Genomic DNA, 23,587 nt, shown 5'->3' with positions numbered 1-23,587 from the left:
CACCATTTTGTCAGTGCCCCTCCGCTGCCATCTGTCACACGGCAACAAAACTTAACGGAATATTGGTGGGAAGGTTCAACCTCTACTTCCACACTACCAACATTTGGCATCGAGGGCCATCATAACACAGTAACTTTTGGAGCAGCCCTTGTATCTGAAGACCCTTTACAACAAGCACCTCTAAAAGGATTATAAGAACTTCAGGACTTCCTTGTCTGTTTTGGACAGAGCGAGCCAACACAGTTTGCTTTCGTTTTAACCTGGCCTTGTTGGAGGATGAGTTAAGACACTGTAGAAGCTGACAGCCCTTTGCTCCACGCACTGAACTAGGCAAACCGACCATCAGAGAGACCGACCGCGGGTCCGTGTTGGGGCGGGTACATAGCGAGCATAGGGAAGGAAGGGGGCGGTGAGGAAGGGTGGCGGCGGCGGCGGCGGCGGCGGTGGCGGGAGGGCGGGTCGCACCGCCTGGGGCTGATTGGCCGCCCAGTTTATAAGAGCTTCCCGGCCCGGGGCGGCGGGGTTGTTTGCCGAGGCCGGGGTGCTCCGTGGAGCCGTGTGTGGAGCCGACCCAGCGGAGTGCCCGCGGCGCCATGCGGCGCGCCAGCCGAGACTACACCAAATACTTGCGCGGCTCCGAGGAGGTGGGCAGCGGCACCGCCCACGAGAGCGCCCCGCCGCCGCCGCCAGCGCCTCCGCTGCCGCCACACCCGCACCCGCCGCCCGCCTCGCGCTCGCTTCTGGCCGCCCTCGTCCTGTTGGGGCTGGGACAGGTGGTCTGCAGCGTCGCCCTCTTCCTCTATTTCCGAGCTCAGGTAAGCGGCGCCTCTGGCTCGCTGAGAATACGAATGATGGCAGTAAAGCGAAGGCAGAGACTTGGTCTGGTTCTTACAGAGGTGGTGTGTTGACCCGGTGACCTCAGCTGAAGGTGGGGTGCGTAGAGTTGTGTGGGTAGGTGTGAGGGGTTCTCAGGGTGGATGGCAGCTCTGTGCTTCCCCTCCATCCAGCCCTGGGAGGGCTTTGCTTGTGAAGGCTTCCCCTCCAGCCCATGGGGAGGCTTTGGTTATTGATGATCACTTTTTGGTTGGAGATTTCCTGAGGCCTTCGGCTGTCATACAGGATTCACCAGTGTGAGAAGCTTCTTAAAGGTGGATAGCAAACAGAAACACGTCTGGGATGGTGTAGCTCTTAGCTTGGGCTGAGACGCCTAGGAGTGGGATCCCCTGCGTGCCTGTAGGTGAGCCCAGCCAGGCTGCAGGTCTGTTTCAGAGGTAAGCGGCCTCTCAGAGGGCACAGGGAGATGCTGCTGCAGGATGGAGAGCTGCTGAGTGGTTTGGGTTTTGGACAGTAAAGGAGCCCACTTCTTGGAAACAGCTGGGCTGGCTGCCTGCATCCCCTTGCCCTGTGCTACTCGGCCTCCACAGAGGAAATGGGGGGCTGCAGGGTGTTTGCTTCTCGGGGCCAGGTTGTGGATGCCTGCTTGGCTTCTCATCAGTTGTTCACTTGTTCTGCTAACGCAGGTCTGGTGGCCTTCGTAGAATTACTGCTGGTGTTGTTCTGTGCTTTCTGTTTGAAGTTAGTGGGAGTGAAAGCCTGTTTCTTCCGGTTGACTTTCTAGGTAGATGTGCTTGATCTTGATGTGGCAAAGGCAGGCTGGATTTCTTAACAAAGTGCATTCTGAAAATAGCTGTTGCACAAGCATGTCTCCACTTAAGCAGATGAAGAGTTGTCAAATAGATAATGACAATGCTGGTCATTTATTACGTGGACTAACTCATATTCATTACCTGCGATGCCTTTATTTGCTGCTTTTACAAAAGCAAAATGTATGTGCTCTTGGAGCAGTAGTATGGTACTTAATTGGTCATATCCCGTACACTTCAGAAGAGTGACATTTAATTCATGGGACTTGTAGTAAAGTAGCTTACAGCTACTTGTTTACCTGACAGTGTCACAAATTAATGCCTACTTCAGTTTATGGCAAAGTGCTTTTCACTCCAGATCTGCATGAACTTGCAGAGACATCTTTTTCAAAACGTGGCTCATGGAAATGCGCAGCTGCACATTGGTATACTAGTGAGCCATTGCAATCAAAATAATTAACACAAATACACTTTTGAAATCCCTGTATTCCTGCTCTCTTTCTCCCCTCGCTGCCCTTATTCTGGATTCTTTCAAATAGATTTGTGTCAGTGCTTCACACGTGCCCAACAAAGTGTAAAAAGAATTTTCATACCATAAAAACTATGCTTGTTTTGCTTCCTTTATTTTAAAATTTACATAGTCTGGTGTAATTCTGCTTTTGGCAGTCTCTTTCCACTTTTGGGTTCTTATAAGTTTAGAGTAGTGTTGTTGGATCAGATCATTTGAAAATGTGAAGTTCTGAACAGACTCAAAGATGTAGCTAGATGTAGACTTGACTGAAACCTTGCCTGCAAACTTTCTAATGGTAAAAAAAAAAAAAGTCTTTGCCACCACTGAAAAATAGACTAATAAGCATACTTTTGAAGTGGGTAATTCACGATAATAAGATATGGTAATCCATATTTATTCAATTTCTTATTGTGTAATAACACAGATGAGAGAGAAAGTGCAGTAGATCTTGGAGGATTCTTATTTAACTGCCTTGCCAATTGTTTTATTTGTATGGGGCACTATCTGGCTGCTTAGTTTTGATCTAATTGCATTAATCTATCTGCTCTTAAATTTAATTATCTAAATTCACACTTTTTTAATAACAGAACTAAAGTACTGTGGTGTATTTGATTAAAAAATAATGGAAAGTTAATAGTAGAAGTAGTGCTTCATAAGATATGAATGGGTTGGTGGGCTAACCAAATGTGAATTAGCAAGATTTGACTTTGTAGGTTCATAGTGAGAATTTATATGATTAAATGTGACTGATACATAAAACTCTAAGAGGCTGAGTAAACTCTGACTCAGTTTTACCATACACTTCTTTATTTTCATTTGCATAAAATCATTTGGGCCGGATCATGACACAATATGAGCTGAGACAATGATTGAGGTTTTGGTTTTTCCTTAGTTTTGTTTATGTTGTGGCTTGAGCATTTGGAATTTCACAAGACACAAAACTAAGGCTGACACCAGATTTTCATGAGTAAACATGTTTGTGGCCAAGAAATAACGTAGCCCAATGGTGAATGAGACAAGGAGCTGGTATATTTGCTTAAAAAAGAAAAAGCTAGGGGTTAAATGCTGCCAATATTCCAGCAGTGACATTCTGAACTGTAAAAAGATAAAGGCTTTTCTTTTTTGGAGCATCTTGTGCAAAGTTCTGAACCCAGGGAATTAAATGCTGACAGAATGGGTTGCTCCTGGTATTTGTTTTTGATCTTGCTTTGTGAGAAATGTTTGCTCATGGTCAATGAGAATGCAGTCAAAATTTAGTTAGATAGTCCATACAGCTGGAGATGATGGAGACTTGGGCACAGCACAAGGTGGGAGCACCGTGTGTTTTACGTAACTTACTTTGTCACCTAGCAATGAATAGTCTTCAGAAGCTCTTCTATGTTTTTCATTCTGATCTATTTCCTTACTGTACTTAGGTCGTACAATGATACAAACTGGGTTTAATGCTGACTGCACCAGTGGGCGCTGAAACAAGCTGGAAGCACTCAAAGCTAGATTTGGATGTCGGATGTCAAGCTCTTGTAGTTTAACCTGGAGTTCTGAGCTTATTTATTTTTCTCCATTTGGGAAAGTGGTCTGTACAAATGTTAAGCATTCTGCTGCACCATTCACATTTAGATAAATGGGGATCTGGAAGACAGATTTTTATTACCATTTCATACATCTGTGGTATTCTGACTTCTGCTGCAGTGTTTTTAAACAGTCTTCTTTCAGGCTTCATCTAAAATCTGTTGGCAGTGACTAACAGCAAACCACTTGCTAGAGGTCACCAGCACTTTCTGGAAGCCTGGAAGAACCTTTTCTTGGTAGTTAAGAAAAATAATGAAGTGTAAACTGATATGATTAAACTGGAAGTTGGTTTAAGTTATGAAAACAAGGACAATATAAATGGCTTACTTTAAGGAGAAAGTACAGAATGTGGTACTGTTGGAAAAAAAAAGGCAATATTTCACTTATTAGATTGGTTGGATTGTATTGTTTTTCAAAACGAAGTGGACTTTTGTTATAAAATTGGCTCTTAATTCTAGAAATTCCTCTGGTCTCACCCACAGTATTGGAGTTCATTTTTACTGTTTTGACTGCCTTGATTGACCTGAAAGGAGTTTAGAGGTGCAATTAAAATGATTAGAGATCCTGGGAAATGTTGGTATCGCAGGGCACTGAATGATGAGATCTCATTTCAAGGTCAGACACAGTAGATGTGTATACAAATACTAGCATGGTTAAAATAATGGATGTTCTCTTTGAAGAGGGTAATATATTTAGGATATTGAGCTTCCTTAACATGTCATAAAGCTTTCTCCAATACTGTTGATGGTGTCTTGATGCTTCCAAGTTTGACATCTTTAGGTCTCTGTGCTGAAGGTCTCTGTTCAAGGGCTGCCCTCATGTTCCTTGTGAGTAAGCAAGCTGCTCTCTGTAGACCATTCCAGTATTTCATTTTGACTCTTTGGAATATCTCCTCAGAATGTGTGCTTGAAAGTTTTTTTTGTTGTTGTTGCTTGTTGTCCACAGCAATGGTTTTGGTGCTCAGTATTGCTGTTCACATCTATGGCAGCTCAGTGGCAGGCTTGCTGAGAGTATCTGTTCAGAATAGCAAGCTAATTTCCATGGTTAAGTTGTGAAGACTTGAGTATTCTTTGAAAATGTTCAAGGACTTCCAGGTAGATTAGCTAGTTCCATGATCAGAGCTTTGCCTTATCAGGCACAAAATCTCTGGATGCTTGTGGTTCATCAGGGTGGGTTACACAGCTTCAAAATAGGATGCCAAAGCTATCAATGTTTCCATTAAGCCTTCAGTCTTGTAACTGAAGGTGCAGAGATGTTGGTTTTTCTTTCTCAAGCCTTCAGCAGATAAATTATGATCTGAATAAGTGCCTCTGCACTTGCTACTGCTATCCTGGCAGCATTGTGAGGCATATTTAATTACTAATGGGTGATAGCTGGATATCTGTGCTATCTGCAGTTTGTCATGATGGATGTTCATGCCCTTAATGACAAATGATCTTTCATAATCTCTTCTTTAAAACCTAGTTTTCTTGCCTACTTTTCAGAAGATGTGCTGAAATGCATCCAGAAAGTGTTGTAATGGTTTCTTACCAGTAGTATTACTGATGAAAGTGAGTATAAAAAGTGATTTAGTGGTGGGTTGTTTGAATTAGGGTAGTATGGTTATGTTGCACTTGGACTTGATGGTCTTTAAGGTCTTTTCCAACCTGAGCAGTTCTATGATTCTCTCTGCTGTCCAGTGGTGTGTATGGAATGGAGAAGACTTAGATATCAACATCACGTTGAAGGCACTGATTCCCTCAGGTCTTTGATAGTACCAATAGAAGAGGATACATCTGGGGTAGTGAACAGGTGACATATCAACAAACTGGTTAGAGTCTATCAGATGACCACCGCGATAAGGAGGGGCTGTTGCATATCAGAAATGTGGAACTGGATTCTTTCAACCTAAAGAATAGACTGAGATGGAGTCTACCCACTGTTTCTGGCTACCTGAAGTGGGATTGTATAAATGGTGAAGCTAGGGTCTCCAGAAGTGCACAGCAAAACCAAGAGGCACAGTCTATAAACTCCAGTAAGGAGAATTCCAGCTGCACATTGTTTTATAGCTTTACACAAGACAAGAGGTTAAATTGTAGAGCACTTTGCCTGAAGAGATTGAATGGGGAGGTACCATAAAGCTTTACTTAAGCAAGGCTTCAAACAGCCTGCCCTAAGTTAGAAGTTGGTCATGCTTCGAAGAAGGGACTGCACCTTTCTATGTTACTGTCCAACCCAGGTCATTCTGTATTGACTGCCTTTTAACAGCTGATGGTGGTCATTGTGTGCTGCTGTTTTTTCCCTCTCCCTGCTCCATTTGTAGTTGAATCTCTCAGCTTCTGGATACTTGTGGAGCCTATGGGGAGAGAGAGTTTTAGGTTGCACTTGTACGGTCGTTGAAGCTCATGCTGCCTACCTGCTCCTTCATGCCTGTGCCTGTATTGGCTCTCATGCTTTTCTGACACTTGCAGGAAGTGGCTTCTGGGTGCTCATCCTTCAGGAAACTAGATCAGCAGGAAATCATCCCTGGTACTGGTTTAAAGAGAAGATTGAGAATCAGAAGCAGGATTTCATGGTGAAGAAGGTGAGGGCCCAGAGATGCTCTTTTAGATCTACTTGAACAGCTAATGGGGCTGCACCAGCTGCTTTCTTAGTTGTTAGTGCTCAGTAGAGTTGTAATAGCAACTCTATAATAGAGTAATAGCAGGTTTTCTTTCGTATTCAGATGTATCAGGCCACCCCAGGAAGATGTTAAGGCCTCTAGGCCATTGTGTAACTCATCTCAACCACTGTATTCAAAGCTGTGGCATCTGCTGATCTTCAGGGGAGCCTTTACTGACCTGTTCACTTCCCAATCTGCAGGGATAAGTGAGACAGCTAAATGATCTCATGGAGGCTGGTGTTGGTTTGAATGAATGGGCAAACAGCTCTTGTGGAGCATTCAGTGAGCGGATGGTGATAGAGAAGGCAATTTGCTCTGAATGTTGCTGCCTGTGCAACAAATTTCTCTGCAGTGTGTGCATGTTGGATAGATTGCTGCATGCTGTAGACTCAAGTTTACCTTTGTAATCCCACCTTATGGTTTTAAGTCAGTTCGTTTTTGGGTGGGTTAGGAAATTCAATCCCTGTTCATGCGAACAACTATACAACAGATCTGATTCATTCTAGATGTTTTGCATTCTGCGAAAGCTCCTTTTGAAGCTCTGCTTTGTTCAGTGCTGTGTTAAAGGGAAGTGATCACTGGCTTGATGTTATCCTTAATGGATAATATTCCCTCATCATGATTATTTGCAATATTGTGATTCTTAGCTGTAAATTGGTGTTTTGCTCGTATGTCATGGAAAACAGTAGAATCAACTCTTTGAAAGGGTAGATAACAGCAGGACAAGGGGAAATGGTTTTAAGTTGAGGGAGGGAAGACTTAGGTTGGATGTCAGAGGTAAGTTCTTTACAGAGAGAGTGGTGAGGTGCTGGCACAGGCTGCCCAGAGAGGTTGTGGATGCCCCGTCCCTGGAGGTGTTCAAGGCCAGGTTGGATGGGGCCCTGGGCAGCTTGGTCTACTATTAAATGTGGAGGTTGGTGGCCCTGCCTGTGGCAGGGGGGTTGGAGATTCATCATCATAGAATCATAGAATCACCAAGGTTGGAAAAGACCTAAAAGATCACCCAGTCCAACCGTTCACCTATTCCCAATAGCTCCTACTAAATCATGTCCCTCAACACAACATCCAGCCTTTCCTTGAACACCCCCAGGCTCGGTGATTCCACCACCTCCCTGGGCAGTCCATTCCAGTGCCTGACCACCCTTTCTGAAAAGTAATACTTCCTCATGTCCAGCCTGAATCTCCCCTGCCGTAGCTTGAAACCATTCCCCCTGGTCCTATCACTAATGACACGAGAGAAGAGGCCGACCCCCAGCTCACTACAACCTCCCTTCAGGAAGTTATAGAGAGCAATGAGGTCTCCCCTGAGCCTCCTCTTCTCCAGGCTGAACATTCCCAGCTCCTTCAGCCTCTCCTCATATGGCCTGTGTTCCAGACCCCTCACCAGCTTTGTTGCCCTCCTTTGAACACGTTCCAGGGCCTCAATATCTTTCTTGCAGTGAGGGGCCCAAAACTGGACACAGTACTCGAGGTGCGGCCTCACGAGTGCTGAATATAGGGGAAAAGCTATAGGGGAAAACCTCCTTGAGGTCCTTTCCAACCCTGGCCATTCTGTGATTCTGTGATCATTGTGGTCCTTTTCAACCCAGGCCATTCTGTGATTCTATGATTCTATATGTTCTTATTAGACTGGCAGATACAATTAGAGACCTCAGAGCAAGGTTAGACTGTGCAAACCCTTCCGATGTAAAAGCAGGATACATGCCAAGATCAATTACTGAAAGCCTTAAGCTATCTGTGAAAGAAAATGCTTAATATCTCTTAAGTATAAGGTATATGGAAAGGGGGAGAAAGGATGAAATGGCTTTAATAAAGTTTGTGCAGTTGAACTCTGCCAAGGCACAGTCTTGATCCTTGGAATATCTTTCTCAGTCATCTAACTGGTAAGACTCAGGAGCATTGAACTTACAGTTTAAAAGTATATTTCATGCAGTTACAGAAATTAATTGCTAAAAGTATCTTGCAGATATTTCAGATTTACTAAACTTTGTCCAATAAAGAGGTATTTTGTAGTAGTTTTATTGTCTTTCGATCTTCCTGAATTTGTAGCTTCTCAGCAAGTGCTTTGTGCAGCAATACATCTTGCCTGCAAAAGTTTTTGGTAGCTGGTTTCTGTACTTCTTTCTCCTCTTGGAAAGGATGAGTTAGATATTGCACATACATTCCATAGGTTGCTGCTCTTGACATCTGTGTGTCATCTTACAAACTGGTATTGACAGAGGAGATGGCTGTGTATGTTGCCTGCTAAAGTAATTTTGATGTTGCATTCAGTGGTCTAAACTAAACATGGAATTCATTATTATTGATTTTTATTCTAAAGATAGGGCTATTCTTTAACCTTAGAGAAGTCAAGTATCCAGTCTAAGCTAATGAGCTGAGTCGCTCCAAAAGATAATCTGTTCTTCTATCTTACATGACTGTTGGATGAAGTAAACCTTCCTATGGGAAACATTTTCCCTCTTCATTTCTTAGAATGAAACATTAGATGATAAACAGAGCTAATTGCCAGAATTTTGGATGTTTGGAAATCCTGCCTGACTTAAATGTTCTTATTGCTTATCGAACAGACTGTTTAAACTGTGGCTATCTTACATTTTTGTTTCAGATGGACCCTAGTAGAATTTCAAAAGAAGATGCACACTGTGTCAGAATGCTTTTCAGATCTCAAGAGAGTATAGACATGCAAGACATGCCCTTTGAAAATCAAGAGGTAAAGTTAATGCCAGAATCGTGCAGAAGGATGAAGCAGGCTCTCCAAAGAGCTGTGCAGAAGGTAAGTGGCAGATAATGCTTTCCTTTATTTTGTACTCTTGGTAAATCTAGCACAGTGTCCAACTTCTGTGTACAGAGGTAAGACTGCTTTGTTTGATTGATATCTGATGCTGTGTGTGAGATCCTAATGTATTTGCTTATGAACCTGCTGCTGGTTAACCAATTCAAACAGGTTTTAGTTTTGCTAGAGAAAGTCTTGAATACACACTGAGGAAACTAATCACAGTTGATTGGCCATTCTGACTTTTGGGGGGGAGTCTGTGTGGTAGTTGTTAAGAAGGGCAGTTCCACTTCTTTTTTTTCCACCCAACCTGGTCTTCCTGACTCTTCCTGAGAGGATTCTCCAAGCCAAGAATATTTGCAAGCAAAATATTGTCTGGAAGCTGGAAAGGACAGTGTGTGTTCTCATTTGCTCTTGTTTCTTAAACTTTCTGGAGTGCAATAGTTTTGACTACTCAGAATGAAGGGGTATCTCCTTTCCTTTTTTTTTGCTCACTTGCCCAGTCATTGCATGCAGACATTCCCATGGTGATGAAAGAGCTGCTTTGCCATACTGTGATAAGTAGGCAGTTTCTGCCCAGCAGGGGAGAATGACAGTGTTTCCCAAACTCAAATAATAAATTTGCCTTAATAAAAAAACCTAGGAGAGCTGACACTGACACAGTCACCTCTTATTGCAGTAGGGCTATTGTAGGCTATTTAAGAAGCTGAAGTGCTGCAATTCTTGGTTTTCCTGGTTTACCTGGTCTGTTACTTTCACACATCTGCATATGACTGTCAGTTTTTTCATAAAGGATACTCTATTAAATTTGAGCTGAACTCATGCACTTTACAGAGTGTACTTGAGTTAGTGTATAACACTGCTTTAGTTGTGGATGTTTCCTTTTAATAGAGTACCATGAGTGATAGATCTTCTTCAGAACAAAACTTTAAGGAGGATGGGTGCATGCCACCTTCTTTAAAAACTCAGAAAAAATGGATTAGCTCATAGGATTTGTTCATTCTTTCAGCATTTTTGAGACTCAGACTCTATCCCTACTTTTATTTTCTGTGCACTGATGCTAGAGTGCTCTTTCAAGCAGTTCTCTTGGCAGTAAGGAGCTTGTTACTGTAAGTGAATGGGAAGCTCTGTGTTCTGGTCATTTGCTGCTGGTTACTCAACAAAAAAATTGACTTCAGTGGAGGCTGCATATCCTGCCTTCCAGCATAGAGGTTAAATGCTGCAATGTCAGTGGCCAAGATAAGTAGTGAGTAGGATAATTTTTTTTTTTGGTCAATGACCATTAGTTCGAGAACAATAAGGTTTTCTCTGCCAAAGTAATCGGACTGGAATTCTTGAATGCAACAGAATGTATTAAGTAGCTGGGGCAGTGTTCTGGATGCTTTGTCATCACACACTGACGACAGAAAAATAAAGATGGGCAAACGTTTGCCTGGGGTTACATTTGCATCTTCTCTATTTTTACTTCAGAAATGAAAGAAATGTTAAAACAGAATTATCCTTGGTGGTGTTCTGTAAGCTATGCCTTTCATTGGTTCTGCTATAGTGAAAGGCAGAGGTGTAGCTGAATGTTATCTCCAGTATGGCTAGTCCTTTGTGTGAGAATGTAGCCTATGTGACTGGAAAAATGTTTCCTATTTTCTCTATTTAGTTCACTTTCCTGAAGGAGAATCTAACCTGTGTTTTAAGAATAAGTATCCTTATTTGCATTGGCAGTGTATTAGGTGACTGAAGTGGAGCACTTCAATAGTTGTGTGATTTTTTTTTTTTTCTTTAATTGTTTGACTTTTGCAATTCAAACTGTTCAGGAAATGAAAAGAGACAACTTTTTTTTTTTGCTTAATTTTATAGTCTGGTTACAGCTTTTAGCTTACTACACTGATTCTCATGTGTTTTGTTTGTACACCTGTAGACGAGTGTTTAAAGCAGAGATTCATGTTGCCAATACTCTTACAAAAAAACAGTGTAGTAGTGCTGCAAGGTCAGATCTAGAAATGTCTCCTGAAAAAAACATTCCAGAAAAAAGAAGCTGTTTAGGGAGCAGCTTACTCAGTAGAAAATGCACATTCAATATTATTGCATATAAACTTTCAAGCAGACAAATAATAGGCTTTCCTAGTCTTTGTTTGCTTTTTATTTTTTTTGTATATAACCCTAAAAACCCTTTGGCAACCCAGATGCACTAACCACATTTCTTATGAAGTCTATTATGTGTCTGAAGTAGAAAGGACTACAAACATATCTTGGGTCAGTTCATGAGTGTCTTTTTTTTGGCTATCTTCCCAGCTTTTAGGTTCTTGGGGAGTACAGGCATAAACTAGTCCCCTCCATGGCAAAAAAGCACTTTGTTGGTAGACCTCCAGGGCAGAACTTATAAAGAGATATATATTTTTAGCAGACATTTCAAGTGCGTGTGTTAGGGACAAACTGAAGGTTTTATGGGTGACTGTTTTAAGTTGACAAAATTTCAATTTCCATACTACAACCTTACATGCCTTTTTTTTCTGCAGGCAGTAGAGTACTCATTTGAATAGACACTGCAGTGCTAATTTCCATCTTCTGAAGAATATTTACTTTCTATTTCACTTCCTTTCTGATTAGCTTTCTTCCTCCCAAGTTTCTGACAAGATACTACTTCTTGATATTAACTGAACTTGAAACACTGAGAAAAGAAAAAGAAACACCCACCTAAAGGAGCCTTAGCCTTAGTCACAACTTCCTCAATTTGTGAATATATTAAGGGTCTCTTGTGGTTGGTCTCAAAAGGCCACTTGTAGCTACTCAGAGTAGATCATGAGATACTGTATAATCAAAGAGGAAGAAAAAAACCATTCACAATTCACTTGTTCTCATGTAGCCTGGTCCAACCTTGGACATAACTGGTGGGAGGACCTGTGGCAGGGAGGTTGGAGATTGATGGTCCTCAAGGTCCCTTCCAACCCAAGCCATTCTGTGACTTGTGTTTTGAAGACCTGAGATGCTGGTGTGGTTATAGGTCTAATAGTTGCTTGAGGCTTAAAACCTGCATCCTGTTTTGCATGAGGAAAGAGCGGTTCCAGACACTTCAGATGCTTACAGCATGGTTTTAGCTTTCAAAATTTGGAAGTTTTGCAGCTCCCTGATGGCCTTACAATTTTTTTTGAAGTAAGGAATAGGTATTTTTTATTTGACAGACGGCTTGCATGTTGTTTGAACAGTGATTGTATGAAAGAGGTTGGGATATGGGAAGCAGACCAGCAGAGTTGACACGGTGGGCAGTGAGCAAATGACGCAAAGGTGTACAAGTGCAGCTTATTGGAAGATGATGTGTGGTGTGAGTTTTTTTGCAAACACTTGTTCTAAAAATAACTGCTTGGTAGCACGCTTTGCTGTGTGGTTCAAAGTCTTGAGAGAATCACTGGTAATATTTTGTCAAGAGTTCTCATGCTCATTCAGTTATGTCTTAGTTACAAGATCTGTTGAGCTGTTTCTGCTTTCTTAATGGTAGTGTGCACTGTGAGAAAGTATGAGCTACTTAAAGGCATTCAGGTGCTCACTAAGAGGGCATCTGTAGACATTCAGATAGCACAGTCCTTACGTCTTTCAGGATCAGAAAAGCAAGTACAGGTTTAGTTCTTCTATGGCAGGTTGTGTAAGGCAGGTGTCTTGGAACCATAAAAAATTTTTTTTGAAAGTCAAGAACAATTTTGAAGTATATATACTTCATGAGGAAACCCCCAACTCCATCCTTGTTCTTTATTAACTAGTGCCTGCATTTCTCCCAGTTTCTTTCTGGAATCCTAGTCAACTGGAAAGAAAAAATTCTAGAATTTTGTGGGGCTGTTCAGAATTAAGTAAAAAGCTTGGCACTAGTGCAGGGTTTGGAGAAATCTGCTGATGGAGGATATTTGTTTTCTGGTCGCAGGCTAATTATTGGTAATCCACTGACAGGCACACAAGTTTTTCTAGTGTTCTGTCACTCTCAAATTAAAGAAGTTTTTGTTCTTGTTCATATGGAACTTCCTGTATTCCAAGATGATGCTTGCATCTTTCATTGCATATTAGCCTAGATTCAAGAAGTGTACAGGAGTGTTCCTGTCAAGTCCAGTCTGCAGCTTGGTGACAGAGTTGCTCCTAAGTAGGAAGAGAGCGATAGGTAGATTGAAGACCATCAAGATCAGGAAGACAGTGGAGTTGTATCTTCCTAGGTAGCTGTTCTGCTCACCAAGTAGTAATATTGCAGATGAAAAAAAGCCACCACTAGTTAGAAAAAAAAAAGCTCATACTACATTTTGTGAGAACTGCAGCCTTTCTGCATGGAAGATACGCTGAATCAGCCTGAAAGGTCTCAGAGGGTAGAAGCACCAGCTGCTCAAGCCAGAGCATCTTTGGAAACATGCAGAAGCAGAACTCTAGGTTCCTAAGGAAAAAAAAAATGGTTGCAAGAAAGATAGCAACTGGCCAATTCAGGGACTTCAAGGGCTATGCAGTTTTCAGGTATGGGATTTCATTTAGTACTATTTTAGATACTAGAAGATTAAAATATATGTCTTCTTGAATCTGTACAACAATCTCTCCAGACAAGTGCATTATCACATGTCCCAGAAATAAAGGATCCTTAAGTAGATTCCACACTCAAAACGCCTCCATTAAGAAAGGGAGAAAACAAAGAAGTCTTCCCTTTCTGGGGAAGGTTTGGGGGGAGTTATAAAGCTGTAATGTCTGAGAGTCTAGTCTATCTCACATCTTTTATCCTGTTTTCTCCAGATGAGGTCTTAAAAGGGTGCAGTAGATGGGAGCAATCATCTCCCTTGCCCTGCTGGCTACCCTTCTTTTGATGCAGCCTAGGATACTGCTGTCTTGCCAGGCTGAAAGGGCATCCTGTCAACACATTTCCAGTTTCTTGTCCACCAGGATCATTAAATCCTTCTCTGTGGGGCTGATCTCAAGGAGTTCTTCTCAAAGTCTAGGAATGCCTTGACTCAAGTGCAACACCTTGCACTTGGCCTTGTTGAACCTCATTAGGTTTTCTTGTGACAACTTTTTAAGCCTGTCCAGGTCCCTCTGGATGGCTTCCTTCTGCTGTGTTAACTGCACCACTCAGCTTGATGTAATCAGCAAACTTTCTGAGGGTATGCTTGAGCCCACTGTCTTGTTGATAAAGATGTTGAAGAGCATAAGTCCCAAGAGGAGAGTGGCTTTAAAAGATAGGAAATTTAGGATAGATATTACAGGAAATTCCATACTTGGAGAGTGGTGAGGCACTGGAGAGAGAGGCTGTGGATGCTCCATCTCTGGAAGCATTCCAAGGCCAGGTTGGATAGGGATCTGGGTAGCCTGTCCTAGTGAGTGACCACCCTGTTCTTGGCATGGGATTTGAACTGAATGATCTTAAAGGTCCTTTCCAACCTAAGCCATTCTTTGATTCTATGACTTTTATTACCTTAGTACTTAGTACTTGTGATTTTTCTTCTTACTACTTCGTTAGAAGTTAGAGATCAGGTGTGGTTAGAGGCTGATGCTGGTGCACAGCTCCTAGAATTGAGCTTTGCTGCTAGAACTGATGTTGCAGTAAGAAACTCGGAGAGGGGAAGTGAATCTAAGTGGGGGAAGATGGATGTGGGTTTTGCTGCTTCTGAAGTTGCGATTCTTCTGCTTTTCTTCTTGTCTCTACAGCAAAAAGCATTTTTAATGATTCATATCTACAAAATCAGCATATCTCTGCTGAGGTAGTATGCTTTGATAGTCATACTACAACTTCCATGCTGCTGTGGCTTTCCATTTTGGTTTAACATTTAGACACCTACTGAAAGGAGAAAGGGTACAGCAGAGCTGTTACAGATATCATGGTGACTTTAAAATTACATAAAAGCAGAACTTCAGGTGTTTTCAAAGCAACGTTTCAAATTCTAGAGCACGGCAGTGATAGAGAATACATGGAATATTGCTGATCTGGTCAAATCTGAGGTGTATTATATATACGTGGTTTTGAATTAGATAACCAACAGTACAGGAGACAAAGACGGTACACAGGACCACACAGGTTTCAGTGGTAAGAATATGATTTGCTTTTGTCTGCAGTAAAATGTTTCCTTCTACTAAGCCTCTTCATGGTGGTTGCATGGTATGGGGTAGTCTCAATAGCAAAGAATATTATCCTTATTTTGTAGGAAACAAATAGAGAGAGTCATGGGGAAATGGGACAGTACTGAGGAATAAACCTAGCAGTGCAAAGCTTCTAACAAGAGCCTGTTGTTTAGATTTTTGAAAACTGCTGTAGGTTTTCTCAAGGAGAAAGCAGGGGTGGATTGTTGAAAGCAAGGCTTTCTGTGGTGCCTGATATTTCTGCTGTTCTTGGTTTTGGGTTACATGGACTTCATTCATGTTAAAATTAACCTGCAATTTTAGAGAATGTGCACTTCCAGACTCTGGCACCCAGTCAACTCGGCCCAGTACAAATGTGAAAAATGCTTAATTCTTCAATTTCTGTATACCTTGTTGTAAGTGAGACTTGGCTGCGAAACCTACTAGTCTTGAAACCTCTCCTGTTAGTGGTCAAGCATAAAGGGTGGAGGTTTCATTTACCTCATCATCAATGAAATGCAGTGCTTAGCTTTTCTCAGCGGTGTGATTATGTACTAGTCTCGATGCAGAGCTGCCTCTTTCATTACCTTTCAACTGCAAGTAATTAAGTCAATTCATAAGCTCTGTGGTTTTATGGGATATGTTCTTAGCAATCATTGTTACATTATATTTAGTGAAACATTTCAAGTTCAATAAGTGGAAATAGTTGTAAATGTAAATCCTCTAATCACTCTTCCAATAAATGGTGCGGTGATCTTGCAAGCCAGCATTCCTATGATACTGTGTTCTAATTGTACAAACTGCAATGCGTAATATTAGAGGAAAAAAAGACAACATCAAAGCAATATATTTTTCTCATTTTAGGAAGTCCAGCGTATTTTGGGAAAAGAGCCACCAAGACCAGAAAAAGGTAGGTGTTGGTTTATGAATAAGAAATAAGATTTTAATTCTAAGCATATTTTTTTTCTGATGTAATGAGAGTCTTTTTATTCCAGCTGCAATGGAGGCAATAGGAATGGAACTGTACAGGAGAAATAAGCCAGAGAAGCAACCTTTTGCCCATCTCATTATTGATGATAAGAATATTCCAACTGGTAAGTTTAAAGTGAATACTTCTAATGCTACCATAAATGAACTCAATTATTTTTTGTTAAGTGCACTGCTCTTGTCCTTTATGCAACCAAACCAAAGGAGAAGCTCTGTTGAGGCCTGAAACCTGAGATTTTCAGCAGTCTACTCTGGAGACAACAGAGGAAGCTGAAGGAGTCAGCTTTTTGCCTGGAAGGATAGGATTCTTTCTCCCTCCAAGTGCGTTTTCACTGCTCAAATCTAGAGCTTAATAAATGGGGAGCCTAGATTTTGATTTTACTTGTACTGATGTGCATTGCTGCATTAACTTTCTAGGTAATTAACTAGCATTAGGGCAGGGGAAGCATTGCTCTTGTTCTCTTTGTTTTCTTCTTTCAGCACAAACTGTAGGAGCTCTTAGAAATATAGTGCCAGTAGTAAAACTACTTTGTTTCTCCTTTGAGCAAGTCGACCCCTTGCCAGTGCAATGAGTTGAGCTCATCTGACACATGGGTTGTGTCCTTTGGTTGGAAGAGTGTTGCCAGACATTAGTCATGAGGATAGCTACTGCTAATGCTGTGAGCACTGCATCAGTGATGGACTGCATCCTTATAGATAGCTGGAACCACGAACCTTATACTGATTGTAAGGCACTTTGCTGTCTTATCACTACCCACTTAATTGGGTGGCATAGAGGTTCATGACAGAGATTAAGGATGAAGGATTTGCTTGTGGGTCACTAGGTTTTGTTTTTCCCTACCTTGTTTACTTTGACTGCAAATTTCTATTTTCTTCCCATGTTTCCTTGCCCTACATGTCTTCTAAATTATTTTATGCCATCTGTGAGTCTTAGCAGATTGGTTTTCAGCATTTTAAGTTCTTTGTTGTCATCAGTGACCCAGAATGAGCAATGTCAGGAAAAAGAATCAGTTTTGTAACCATCAGACAGGGTTGAGTAGCCTGCAAGTGAACACCCACCATAAATAAGCACTGAATGTGTTCCATCCACCTGGTTCACAATAACTAAAAACCCCAGATGGACTTTTGCAGTTGAGGAATGTCAGGGAAGGGAGTGGAAATAACCCTTCTTAGATCTTGGTGTCCCACCCATCATTTGACTGCAGAAGCCATGGTGGTTTTGTTTGCAGTGTGTATTTTTTTATGTTTGTTGCCTTAGGCTAAAGCTAGATGCTTGCTGGTTACTTTTTCCAAGAGCTTACTTTAAACCTTACCTAAGTTTTAAAAGGAATTTTGGTTTATAAATTGATTATAGAAATTAGTCACAGTTTAAAGGAGAAGAGCACAAATGTAAATAGATGTAAATGTTAAATATATCATTTGGGATGTGAATTGGTACCTTTAACTGTCTAAGGAAACAGCGTAGTATTTTGAGCTATTTACAGCTACAGGTTTGGCTTCACTGCTGCTTGCCTCCAGAAAAGGTTTTTCAGAGTAGACAGAACTTTAGCTCTTTCCTCAGGCTTTATTTATACCTGAATGCTGCTGCAGTGCAAAGGAGTAATAAATACTGTGTTTTGTTCTTCCATTACCCTTCCATCATCATCTTTCTTACTAATTAATTCTACTGGAACTCAATTATGTTAGTTTCAGTTCATGCCTGCTAACATCTCAGACGTCGTCTAGATTTTTTTTGAGTAACCAGAAAGACTGTAAATTATCTTTTTTAATGCTTGTTACCTTGTCTGGAAGGTTACCTTAGTCATTATCTTTGACTTCTGCCTTTTCTGTCAACGTAACTTGTCTTTTGTTGTTTTTCCATGGCTCCATTGTAAGTTTTGTCTCAAAACATACTGTGTTACAGCAATTCTGACTGTCCCATAACGTGGGATTATTATGTTTTAGAGTTTCAGTCACAGCTGACTTGGCATTTGTACACTCTGGTTTTCTCCTCTGCCTGTGTTTTGGGATATTTATTTTGGTGTCTCCAGATTGGGGTGTGTTACTCCCTGAAGTCCTGAGAGTCTGCTTAAAAATTGCATGCATCTTTGTGCTCTGTCACTGGCTGTGCTGAGCCTCTTAGAGCTCTGAATTGTTGCAAAACATCCATCTACCTTGGTTAACATAGTCTTAGCATTTTAATCTAGGCTGAAAGAGGCTTCTAGAGGTCATCCATACTAATCTCCTGCTCAAAGCAAGTCTAATTACATCAGTAGATGAGGTCATCCTCCATCATGTCTTGGTCTGCCTTTCCACCTAACCGTGGATGAATGATATGTGTTGCTCTCAGCACTGGAGTGTGAACCAAATTTCACCCACAGTTGCCTTCAGCATCACAAATGCAAGTGACTAAGGCACCTATTTTCCATCTTCCCCTTTCAGCAAATCATGCATTTTCCCTGAGGACTTCTTTAGAATTGCTACTTAGTTATTGAGTCTGGCAACTAAAAAGTTTACTGGCAGGTAAATGAAATCTGCGTGTAAACTTCTTGGTGTGCCAGCAGTCAGTCACAGTATGCTGGCATGCCTTTCTGCTTGGTCGAATGTATACATTCCTGTTCAGATCTCTGATGTACTTCTGTCCTTTTCCAGTAATGTAGGCCCTAATTTCTTACCTATCTTCCTCATTTTCAGGGTAGCCCAAGTTTCTTGGGGTAGTATTTCTGATAGGCTCAACACTGTGTAAAAGAAGTCCCACAAAACTTCTTCAGCTATCAGTAGTTCTTCTGAGATGGGCTCTGGTACCACTTCCTCAGCATTCTCTTGCAGTTGAATAATTCCAGGATAAGAGACTTAGTTGATTGATTCCAGAATTCTTTAGAAGTACTACCCAGAATAAGGCTTATCTCTGTATGAATTTGTTTGGATAATTTCTACTTGGCTGCACTGGAGCCATAGGGGAACAGCTATTTATGTTCTGCTATTAAAGCCTGTGCTTTGCAGAATTTTTTGTGGAGGGATACTGGAAGGTTGTTTTTTTTTTTTTACTCTGGACTGCCATTAAAGTATTCCATTCGCACGCAAAAGTCACTTGTCCTTGGCAATTAGACTCGTAGCTCTCAAATTCCCCTGTCTCTCCTTACCCTCTCTTATTTATGCACAAACAAATCCAGGAAATGTCTTTAATCAAATGAACCTGAGGCTGTTTCCCAGGATGCTTGTGAGCACTGGCAGTTCTCTGGGTGTGCCTGGGTACATGCTTGGAGCACACCAAGTGGCCTTGGAAACTTTAGTGGAAATAGATTGCTTTGGTTTGATGTGGAGAAGATAGGGTACTGAATGTTCCTATCAGGCAGGTAGATGCACTGGGAGCCAAAGATTTACGGTTCATTGATGCCTGTGCATGCTATGGTTTAAACTGCTGCTATGGTTTAAACAGAAATGGTTTTTGTTTGGAGGTTGGTAGTGGTTAGGAGAACAAGTTGTCCAACTTCCATCTGTTGTGCTGTGCATTACATGTCTTGTGAATAAATAGTAAGTTGTAGTGGCTGTTCCATTCCGTGATGCATCTCAGGAAGAGTCAGGGCCTGTGTGTCTTCCCCAGAATGGTGCTGGTGTTCCTCTGTGTGGACATGTCCATGGATCTTCTACACCTCCTATTGCCTGTTCCTGTTTTGTTTTTTTTTCCTGAGAGCTGAGGTGGATGCTAATGGAATGGTGCTGGAACTGAGGAGGTGCAAGGGAATGTGAGGTTTATACTATGGGAGGTGTTCCTCATTAGAGCAGTGTCTCTGCACAATACATATGCCGAAGTAGCCATGCTGCCTGGGCTGGTGTTGCAGTCTGCTGCTTAACACTGACACTAAAACCAAACTGAGGTGTCAAATGTGCTGTTTGAAAGGAATGCTCCTCCTTAATCCCTCAAGACATCTCTTAGCTCTGTAGGATCTAAATGAAATGACCTCTGAGACTTGACCAACTTGAAACCTCTTACAAGTGTGGCTACTTGAGGACAGCAAACAGGAGGTGCCTTTCAGACCGGAGTTCCTGGAAGACATTTGCACCTGTACTTGTGAAGTTAGCATTCAGTGACAGTATAGAGCTGACAAGTCTAAACATTTCTAGTGTCTCAGCTACTCTTTCACTCTCTTTACAGAGCATTCAGTCACTTCAACAGTTAAGGGACTTGTTGACCAGCCTCTCATCATGGAGGCAGAGTAGAAGAGAGTTATATATGTAGTAGTTCAGTAATGCTTGCTTAGATGTGCTCTGTTAATTGTTTTTGGTAATCAAACAGTAACTGTATATTTAGATTCTCATGTATGTTATGCTATGTGGAGAGAGAGGGAGAAATTACAGTGGTTATCATCTTTCCTAATTTGTGGCTCTCCAGCTTAAGGTAATTTGAGGGGGATTTGTTCTCCAAATGTGGAATATCAATTCATTGTTTCTAGCTGGAATCATCATAGAATCCTGGGTTGAAAAGGACCACAATGATCATCTAGTTTCAAACCCCCTGCCACAGGCAGGGTCACCAACCAGCAGACCAGGCTGCCCAGAGCCACATCCAGCCTGGCCTTGAATGCATCCAAGGATGGGGCATCCACAACCTCCTCAAGCAATGAAAGACAGGCTGTCTAGAACAAAGCTTTTCTATTACTATTAATTAAAAAAAAAAAAAATAAATGAGGTTTTGGTTTTTAAATGTTGAGCTTTGTGAAATATTTATAAATAATAATTTTTTTCCCCCCCTCTCTTCAGGAACTCGCAAAGTGAACCTTACATCTTGGCATCATGACAAAGGCCAGGCAAACTTATCAAATATGACGTTCAGTGATGGGAAGCTGATTGTTAATCAAGATGGATTTTACTACCTTTATGCCAACATTTGTTTTAGGCATCATGAAACTTCAGGAAATCTGACTAAAAGAGGGCTTCAGCTGATGGTGTATATGACTAAGACAAACCTTAAAATAAGGCGCTCTGATGTGTTGATGAAGGGAGGAAGCACGAAATACTGGTCAGGGAATTCAGAATTTCATTTTTATTCTGTAAACATAGGAGGATTTTTAAAATTAAAAACTGGCGATATGATAAGTATCCAGGTATCAAACCCATTGTTACTGGATTCATCACAAGAAGCAACTTACTTTGGGGCATTTAAAGTAAGGGATTTAGACTGAATCTTCTAAGTGTACTGAAATATTAGGGGGGGGTGGGGGCTTGTGGTCCAGACACAACTTGAAGACAGAGATGAAAATCCTTTGCAACTCAATTGCATCTGTATAAAACATATATCTCTAAAGACACGTTTTGCCCTGTGCTGATTCTAGCAACAGTTCCATAAATCAAGGATATAATAATATTGATCTCCTGATTCAGTCTTATGCTAACTTTACTTCCTATGTTTCCATTGGCTTTGGTAGAATTACGATTTTACATTGATTTAACTGAAAGTAGAGCAATTAATATTACTCTGTTTCCGCACCCTGACTGTACTTTATAGCCTGTGCTACTCTTGCAAGTATTGGCACAAACAGGGCAGGGCAGAAACTGGCTTCCAGATTGAGTTTGGTGCTCAGATTTGCTTGGGGCTGGGTGCTCTGACCCTGAGACAGCAAAGATTGTGAACGTATGACTAATTCCATTGCATTTGATGTGGTTTTTCACATGTTTAGTTAAGCAGGTTCTTGCTTTGCTGGATTAAGGTTGGAGCTTTCAAGCCCGGGCAGAAATGAGTTGTACAACACCTAAACAGTTCAAATTAAGTTTTTTATCTGACTAAAAGGGCTATTCCAGGAAGGAGGAAGATCATCTGGCCTTGCAGTTCTAAAAGGTTAATTACAGGTCATTCTTATTGTTGCACAGCTAATTGCAAATACAGATTGCCAAAGTACAGTATGCCTTTAAAGTATTACATTGTGCCAGAACCTGCAAAGACATTTTTTAGACAAAAAAAAAAAATATGTATTTTTATATTCTGTAATATCTAAAGTTATATTTCAGGTGTAATGTTTTGTGTAAAGAAAAAAAATGTAAATTATATTGTCCTATAGTATTTGATACGAGATATTTAAATTCTCTTGCTGTTTGTATATTTAATGTTTTATACTGTTTTTAATGTACAGACATGTTAAACTAGTGCACTTTTTAATCCCAATGGGAAAAACTGCAGCTAAAAGAGGTTGTTTGCAATTAGCAAATGTAATATATCTTTGTTCTTTTTAACTTAATAGATTTCTGTTAAACTTGTCAGTATTACTGGGAGGAGAGGAGGGAATTTCACACCAAAATCATGAGTAGTCACACCAGAATGCTGGTCACTGGGTGTCTTTCCAACCTGGAGGGTAATTAACATTACGAAGCTGGCATGACATTAAAAAAAAAAAAAGCCACAGAAATATATTGGGGGTATTTATAGTTACTAAGCAGGCAAGTTTTCCTACAATGAACTCTGCAAGTTACAAATTCTGTAATGACATTTTTTTTTTTTTTTTAGCCTAGTTTCCTGAAAAAGTGAAGCTTGTGTCATTGCAATGCCTGTCCTTTTCTCCCCTTGTAGCTTTTGAAACTCTGTGCCTTTCTGCCAGATGTGGCAGATGAATGGCAGTGTTGAGAGGTAATCTTACAGGATTTTTGTGAGAACTGACAGCTGAGAAGAACTCAGCCGTTTTACATTATTTGTCAGTGGCTGGCCACTGTTCATATTAGCCAACAATTTAATATGGGGAAACTTCTAGCTAGCCGCTACGTGTGTTGTTTCTTGTATAGTTGCTTGGCTAAAAATGGTAGGTGGTAGGAATCTGAGGGTGGGTATGGGGAGCGTGGGGGTTGAGCTGCAAATACTGCCAGTGATATTGAGGGCACATCTAGGCAGGGAACAACAGTTGGTGAGGAGGGGATGAGAGAGGATTTAGGAGTGTTTGGGTACTCTTAGGATGATGGGAAAGCCTACTGCTCTTCAATGCAGTAGGAATCACAGAAGGCAAAAGGCTCGTCCATAAGAAATGAGGCTTCATACAAATCCTCAGACTTCTTTTTTTTTTTTTATAATTAATGGATTTGAATTCAAGCAATTATTTTATACTGTGTATGTAATAATGTAATAAACATTTCTTTTTAATGTTAATATTGTTTTCTTACAAAATATATTTCTAAGAAAAAAAATCTGTGTGGTTTCTTTATTTCTCTGTGCTTTTGTATTTCATGTACAGCTTTAATAGTTTTCTTCATAATATGCATGCTGGGTATGGTATGACTCCTTAAGAAAACTGAGGCACAAGTCAACTATTTTGAGAATTGCACCAAATTCTATGGATTCTTGATTTGATTGTAAACTTTGGCACATGCATCTATCACTTTCAAGCAGGGTAAGATCAGGTGTTGGAAATATAGCTGGAAACGATGGATTCGATTTTGTT

The 23,587-nt window shown here is 41.0% G+C and overlaps 1 protein-coding gene across 1 annotated transcript; it reads left to right on the top strand.

Moving 5' to 3' along the window:
• The first annotated feature begins 559 nt into the window (after positions 1-559).
• On the top strand, positions 560-22,956 carry TNFSF11 (TNF superfamily member 11). The gene is made up of 5 exons (XM_042867744.1): positions 560-815; positions 8,970-9,137; positions 16,065-16,110; positions 16,196-16,294; positions 20,928-22,956. The coding sequence occupies exons 1-5, from the start codon at positions 594-596 to the stop codon at positions 21,347-21,349; spliced, it is 957 nt and encodes a 318-aa protein (XP_042723678.1). The 5' UTR covers positions 560-593; the 3' UTR covers positions 21,350-22,956.
• Positions 22,957-23,587: the final 631 nt, after the last annotated feature.

Source organism: Lagopus leucura, unplaced genomic scaffold (assembly GCF_019238085.1).
Source record: "Lagopus leucura isolate 7727_CA_CO unplaced genomic scaffold, USGS_WTPT01 Super-Scaffold_100001, whole genome shotgun sequence".
Lineage (NCBI taxonomy): Eukaryota > Metazoa > Chordata > Aves > Galliformes > Phasianidae > Lagopus > Lagopus leucura.
This window is presented reverse-complemented; position numbering and strand designations above follow the sequence as displayed.

What these genes read in the sequence shown, in the direction of transcription:
- TNFSF11 (XM_042867744.1), top strand. Translation starts at nt 594, where the DNA reads ATGCGGCGCGCCAGCCGAGACTACACCAAATACTTGCGCGGCTCCGAG. An exon ending in TCCAAAGAGCTGTGCAGAAG is followed by an intron (nt 9,138 to 16,064) that starts GTAAGTGGCAGA and finishes TTCTCATTTTAG; the next exon opens with GAAGTCCAGCGTATTTTGGG. An exon ending in TGATAAGAATATTCCAACTG is followed by an intron (nt 16,295 to 20,927) that starts GTAAGTTTAAAG and finishes CCCTCTCTTCAG; the next exon opens with GAACTCGCAAAGTGAACCTT.